Source organism: Neolamprologus brichardi, chromosome 10, assembly GCF_056152115.1.
Source record: "Neolamprologus brichardi isolate AB-2024 chromosome 10, ASM5615211v1, whole genome shotgun sequence".
NCBI lineage: Eukaryota > Metazoa > Chordata > Actinopteri > Cichliformes > Cichlidae > Neolamprologus > Neolamprologus brichardi.
This window is the reverse complement of record NC_142113.1, coordinates 3,884,893-3,892,544: the sequence shown is the minus strand read 5'-3', so window position 1 is coordinate 3,892,544 and position 7,652 is coordinate 3,884,893. Positions and strand designations below refer to the sequence as shown.

The window sequence follows — 7,652 nt, the reverse complement described above, 5'->3', positions numbered from 1 at the left end:
CCTTCTCTCACCCCAACCGGTCGCAGCAGATGGCCCCGCCCCTCCCTGAGCCTGGTTCTGCCGGAGGTTTCTTCGTGTTAAAAGGGAGTTTTTCCTTCCCACTGTCGCCAAAGTGCTGCTCATAGGGGGTCATATGATTGTTGGGTTTTTCTCTGTATCGACTTTTGTTGTGATTTGGCGCTATATAAATAAAATTGAATTGAATTGAATTGAACCGGTACCAAATACCGGAGACGTTCTCTACCATGGAGCGGAAGAAATCCCCTCTGTCGGGCGCGTTTCCTTTTAGCCTGGACACCAGACCTACAGCCCCTTCTAGACGACCTCCTTAACCTTGTTTTTGCTCCTGGGTTATTGTTTGGAGCTAAGAACAGGTACTGGTAGTCGGGAGAGGGAGGAGGGCAGACAAACGGCGGAGGGAAAGCCTGGTGGTAGCTCTGCCAGCTGTCAAAATTTTACCATACATATTTTGATACTCAACAATGTATGTGAACTGTAGATCAGAGTAGCAATTAGACCTTCATGATATATCACAGATGAGATGACAAGATAAAAAAATATATACTGAAGCAGTCGACAAAAACACGGAGCAGCAACAGCGGCCAAGCCAAACACAGGCGCCATGTTTCAAGCCCCTCGATAGCTCTGTTGAGATACTCGCAGACTGAGAAAGAAGCACTCGCCATTGTGTGGAGTTGCGAACATTTCCATTTGTATGTTTATGGACATCCATTCACACTGGTGACCGATCACAAGGCACTCAAAATCATCTGGAATAACCCAAGATCAAAACCACCTGCCAGAATAGAAAGATGGGGACTGAGACTTCAGCCATATAACTTCAGAGTGGAATACAGAAAAGGTGCTGATAATCCAGCTGACTTTATGTCACGTCATCCAGTGCCAACACAGGAGAATGAAAGTGCTCGTGCATGTAAGGTTGCAGAAGAGTATGTCAATTTCTTCTCTTATCACTCCAAAAGCCATGACACTTCACGAGATAAAAACAGAGACTCTGAAAGACCAGGTTCTGCAGGAAGTCATCGGTCACATCAGGAACAACACGTGGCATCTAACAGATAAATCCCAGCATGCTGACATTTTGAAATCATTCAAACATGTTCAAAGTGAACTAACAGTAGCTGACTCATCTGACTTCATACTCAGAGGCACGAGGATAGTTATTCAAACTGTCCTACAAGAAAGAGCAATACAACTGGCACACGAAGGGCACCAGGGTATCGTCAAGACCAAAGCGCTGCTACGTACCAAAGTATGGTTCCCAGAGATTGATCGGAAAGCAGAATCTGCAGTTCAAAACTGTCTGCCATGCCAAGCTAGCACACCTGTCACACACACTGACCCTCTGCAGACGTCACCATTACCCGAAACGCCCTGGCACAGTGTCAGTGCAGACGTTTATGGACCGCTCCCTACGGGGGAAATACCTGCTCGTTATCACAGACGAGTATTCTCGCTATCCAGTCGTTGAAAGTGTACGCTCAACATCAGCATCTTCTGTTATCCCAGTCATTGACAAAGTGTTCTCCATGTTTGGAATCCCAAGGACAGTAAAAACTGACAATGGTCCTCCTTTTAACAGTGAGGCTTTCTCACAGTTTGCCGACTACCTAGGATTTCATCATCGCCAAAATCACACCTTGTTGGCCTCAGGCGAACGCCATTGCTGAGAGATTTACGAGAACCCTATGCAAAGCACTGAGAGTTGCCGAGATGCAGGGCACACCATGGAGACAGCAACTAAACATCTTTCTTCGTGAGTACAGATCTACATCTCATTGCACAACAGCAAGCTCACCAGCTGAAATACTGTTTCAACGCCAGCTATACACCAAGCTCCCTTTCGTTAACACCACTCCACGGAAGTGTTCAGACGCTGAAGTGAGAGCAAGGGATGATAGTGCAAAGATCAAGATGAAGGTGATCGCAGATGCAACTCGTCGCGTCAGACTGGGTGACACAGTGCTGCATCGCCAACCCAAGCACAACAAATTATCCACACCATACAATGCAAAACCCTATAAAGTGACTAAAGTTAAGGGTTCTGAAATTAAAGCTACAAGGGATGGACACTCAATTGTCAGCAATGCCTCATGCTTCAAGAAAATCAGACATGGACTTGAAGATGCCCCACCTGGACGACATGTCGACCCCGCCTTGACAGACAAGCCCAGATACCCAGTCAGATCAAACAGACGCGTACCTATGCATCTGTCTGATTACATCAGATCTAAGACTTGAATATCTGAGTGACCCGTTAAAGGTTACGCTGCGTGTAACATGTTTGTTGTTCCTGAATCTAACACTGTAACCAGTATTCTAGTGTTGAATGTTGATAGTGATTAGTCAGAGATCTGCGCAAATGCAGTGCTGTTTAAGTGATGTTTAGGTGTGGAGAAACTCAAGTAATAAGAACGTTCAGTAATTTTATTAGGTGTTGTTATCATAGGTTCAGATTAATAATTCACCTCACTGAGTACCTAAGTTTGTTAAAGAAAAAAAAAAGGAGGTGATTGTGATGTTTACAGAACTTTTATTTTGAAAGGTCGAATGTAAGGCAGAAGGAGGATATAGAAAAAGGAGACAACAGAAAACGGTAGATGAACAAGTTAGCGCTGCAGACTGTGTTGCCGCTGCAAGCCTGAGAATTAAAGAATGGAACTGAGAAAGACTGAAGGTGTCATCATTAATGTTTGAGGCATGCAAACATTACAGTACCGCTGAAAGCGGCCGTCATCCAGGCGCAGCTCCTGGAGCAAATGGTGAAAACTCCAAAAAAACTTTAAAAAAAAACAGAAAAACAAAAAAAAAACACATCCCCATTTTAAAATGTCATGTGACAATCTGATTGGCTTACGGAATGATGATGTCACAAGATGTGACATCATTAATACCTTTGATCCTTTGAAGTTCTGAAGTCTATAAATAGGGATCAGAAGCAGCAATTTTAAAGCAGTTTGTTCGCAGACTTCAAACGTTCAACACGAGATACATTTGCAAATATTTCTAAGCCTTTTCAGAGTCACTGTGCACAGGCTCCAACATGGGACGAAAACGCCGACAAAGAAAAATAAATAATGCTGCCTCTCCTTCGTGGTCTGGCCAGCCAATCTCTTCAGGAGAAATAACCATGGATGTTGTCTTATCAATCCAAAGGGCATTACAGGAAAGTCAGAAGGAAAACTCTGACCTCCATGACAAAGTTAAACAAATTGAAGAAGAGAAGCTTCAACTAGAGGAGAAGTGCAGACAATTGGAAGCACGAAATAAAGACCTGGAAGGAAAACAGCAACGGCAGCCTGATATAAAAATTATCAATGAGGGAATGAAGTTTGGTCAAGGACGAAAGAATTTTTTTTCCCGTATTTTTTCATCGGGAACACAGGGTGCTGAATTAAAAGAAACATCTGCCCAGCTTCAAGGAAAGAAAGCCACTATTGAGGAGATACAGATACTTCAAGGAAAGCTCGATGAAGCTGAGAAAACAATTGAAAAAATCCGCCAACAGAAGACTGAACAGGAAATACAAATGGAGCAAAAACTGAAAGAGCTTCTTGAAGAAAAAGAGAAACAGGAAGAAGAAAAACGTATTCTCCAGGACTTTGAGAGAAGGAATCTAGAACTGCGAGAATTTTGTAATGAAATGAAGGAAAAAACATCTGAACTGGAAAGAAAAAAGACAATACGATTGCAGCGCAAACTCAAAGACATGAGGGAAATGTGCGTTGATCTGGCAGTCAGGTTTGGTGAAACAGAGTTCAAAAATATAGAGCTTCTTGAAGAAAAAGAGAAACAGGAAGAAGAAAAACGTATTCTCCAGGACTTTGAGAGAAGGAATCTAGAACTGCGAGAATTTTGTAATGAAATGAAGGACAAAACACCTGAACTGGAAAGAGAAACAGAAATACCAATGGAGGACAAACTCAAAGCCATGAGGGAAATGTACGTAGAGCTGAAAGTCAGGTTTGATGAAACAGAGTGCAAAAATAAAGAGCTTCTTGAAGAAAAAGAGAAACAGGAAGAAGAAAAACGTATTCTCCAGGACTTTGAGAGAAGGAATCTAGAACTGCGAGAATTTTGTAATGAAATGAGGGAGAAAACACCTGACCTGGAAAGAGAAAATGAAATACTGGAAAGACAATGTTCAGAGATGCAGTGTACGATCGATGGAATGAGGAAAAAACACTCAGAGCTCATGAATGAGATGTTGTTGAGGGTCAGTGACTTGAAGAGCCAAATAACTGAAATGCAGGCACAAAAGCAACAACAAGAGAAAAAATATGAATACCTGCTGCTTATGCATCAAGTATTCAAGAGAAAAATTGACCTGATAGAAGAGATGTACAAGAAAAAACAAGAGAGAAATACAGACATGTGCAAGGCAAATCAAATGGAGGAGGCAACGTACAAAGACCCGGAAGAAAAGCCTAGAAAAGAACAAGCAGGATTAAAAGAAATGGAGCAAAGATGCAAGCAACTCGAGGAGCAAAATGCAGAAACAAACGATCAGTTGAGAACCCTTATCCTGGAGAAAAAAGCGCTCATGGAAAAATACCTGGAAATGAAGAAAAGAGGCGTCTGCTGGTTATTCAGATGATTTAGCCTCGTCCTCCTCCACCTGTGATCCATCTTAATTTTCACCTCTCATGTCCCCCCTCTCCCTTTCTCTCCTAACACATATTCCCTACCTTCTTAATCTTTTTTCTTTTTTTCCACCCTCACCCTCTCCCCCAACCAGTCCCAGCAGTTGACTGCCCCCTCCTGAGCCTGGTTCTGCTGGAGGCTTCTGCCCGTTAAAAGGCAGTTTTTCCTCCCCACTGTCGCCTAGTGCTTGCTCAGAGGGGATTGTTGGGGTTTTCTCCCCTTCCCCCTCCCCCCCCCCCCCCTTCATTTATTTATTTGATTGTTTAAGTTTCCTTTTATGTTGTTTCTGTAGTTACTTGTTTTACTTTTTTCAACTTATGTAACAAAATAATAAACCAATTGAATTTATCCTTTGAGTATTTTTCATCTAATCTTTACAGAATTAAGCTCTGTCTTTTATTTGCTTGTTAAAACTCCATAAATGGTGAAGTAAAAACCTGGGATATGGTTTAAAACATTGAAAAAGACTAACCAACTAGTCTAAAACTAAGAAACACTTAAATATTACATTAAATTGAAAACAGTTAAAAAGAGATATCCCTGTTCATAAATGTAATGTGATAATCTCATTGGCTTATGGAGTGATGATGACATCATCACTCCTGGAGGGAAAAAGGCGCACAAAAGTGGCAGGAAGACGAAGAAAAAACACGGCATAATGATACTTTTACGTTTTGAAATCTACAAAGGTTTGCACTGTGAGAATCAACTTGTGAGAACTGTGACTAATCTTCATGTGTGTGTGTAAAAAAAATAAAAAAATAAAGTGTATAAAGTGTGTGGCGAGGGGCTAGTTATTCTGAGAAACCCTGCTGCAATAAATGAGGGACCACTGTATATACTTTCTCTATGAGTCTCCAGGTGAAGGCACAGCCATGAAGTCGTCCACTAGACAGTCCCAGATGGCCGTCGCTACCTGGGGGATGATCTGGCACACCGTGGACACACCGACTCTGTAACTGAACGTGATGGTCCTGGAGGAGACCCTGGTGTCAAGGAACCTGGACAAAATTGTTCAAAATTAGTATTACGTGTACTGCAGTTGTAAAATACATTATTCAAACTCTAAAATACTTTTGCGATGTCAGATTTAAATTACAAAACATAAATCTTGACTAAAGATGAACCAAACTGTTCACAGAAAGGCTGGTGACCCCTGTTATAGAGTCTGACAGCTGCTGGGATTATATACAAATATTCAACTATACCAGAAATAAACCAGGTCTAAATAAAAAAAAAGGAGTGAGTATCACTACAAAGATTAACCCACAGTGGTCCTCATACCACAGTTTGATATCAGCAAACACCGAGAGCATACACTGATATGACACCAAAGCCATGCTATCAATGCAAACACTGATAACATGGCATAAACGAATTAAATCGGGACTTGATGAGACCTTTTGAGTAGGGCTGGGCGATATGGCCTAAAATCCATATCGCAATATAATTTGAAGCATGTGCGGTAACGATATATATCACGATATAAGCCAAATAACTATATATGTAAGATTTAAATGTGCTGTTGCTCACAAGTAAAATGTGAAATAATCAGCAGCTTGTTTTGATTTAAATATTTATTTCCCATAATAAGTTCAACAGGGCAGATGTACTTAAAATGAGGCTTCAGTTTAGGCAAAATAAAGGCAAATATTACAAACTACACAAAAAGTAGCCGCTAAAGCCTTTAAGTTTCAAAATAGAACAAACAAAACAGACTACTAAATTGTCAGTTCCACTTAGAAACAAAATATTAATTCTAAAAATAAATCTTAGTTTATTTTACAGAAGAAGAGACAAAATTGACTAACTTATAATGTTGCTTTGGAAGCGCTGTCTGAGAGACATGTTTATGTTCAAGGAGTTGGTAACGAGGATCCATTACCTTAATTAGCTGCTTGAATCCTTCATTGTGGACCGTGTTTATTGGTAGCATGTCTTTAGCAAGACAGTAAGCTATGGCATTCGTTATGTTGCTATGTCTCTTAGCTTTTTTCTCATATGGTAAGACGCTGGAGAAAGCAGACTCAATTGACTGTTGCTGCTTCACAGGGATTCCCCTGGTTGTTTTCGACGACAATTTACAGTGCGCGTTACTCTGTTTTTTGTCAGACTTCAAATAGCCGAAAAACCTCCACACTACGGAACTTCTCTGGTCTTTCCTTTCGACAATCTCTCTGGCATTGGAGCCGTCATCTGTGCTCTCTTCGGTAACTTGGTCACCTAGACTTTTCTCTAGTCGGAACACTCATTTTCTCCATTACCCGGCCGCACGGCGGCGGGCTGCTTCCCAAACAAATACACATGCGCGGCTTGGCACTTGAGCTGTACGTAACAAGTTACGTGACGTGACGCTGCGGCTGTGATTGGTTAAGCTCTGCACTACTTAATTTGTATTGGCTATTCGTTTTTATAAGAGAGGAAGAGAGAGAGAGATGAGGTCTATCGCGATAGTTTAATTTTTCTATAGAGAAAAAGGTATTTCGCAATACATATCGTTATTGTTCTATCGCCCAGCTCTAATCACTGATATATATTCTTTTCTTCTGTATAACGTATTTTCCACACAAAAAAATCCTTTAATTTTCTCAAAAATCGAGAGTGTGCCTTATGTATGAATTCTGGTGACCTCGAACCGATTTCTGCGTGCAAAAATTGTTTAAAAAACGTTAAAAAAATGTTTTAGCACAACTTTGGTAAGCCGCACTGCTTGATGGATTGTCAGAGCATTACGGCTGCTGTAGTGAGGAGCTTCGCGGAGTAATCTGGGTCCAAAACTCCGTCCATTTCAGGTCCCAAAGTCAAACGAACACTAAGAGTTAAAAACGGTCTAAATTCTTTCATCTTTAATTAAATCATCAGCGTTGCTGCTTTATCTGGTGTAACAATTACATTTTACATCCATGAAAACAGAATTTATTAAATTTAACGGAGTTAGAAGTTAACAGGAAGTTAGCTCGCTAGTTTCCACCTAAACATTTCATACC

At 41.0% G+C, this 7,652-nt stretch overlaps 1 protein-coding gene across 1 annotated transcript; it reads left to right on the top strand.

Annotated features, from left to right (window-relative positions):
• Nucleotides 1-3,151: 3,151 nt before the first annotated feature.
• Nucleotides 3,152-4,618, top strand: LOC148100782 (uncharacterized). Its single transcript, XM_087846770.1, has one exon. The coding sequence runs from the start codon at nt 3,152-3,154 to the stop codon at nt 4,616-4,618; it is 1,467 nt and encodes a 488-aa protein (XP_087702896.1).
• Nucleotides 4,619-7,652: the final 3,034 nt, after the last annotated feature.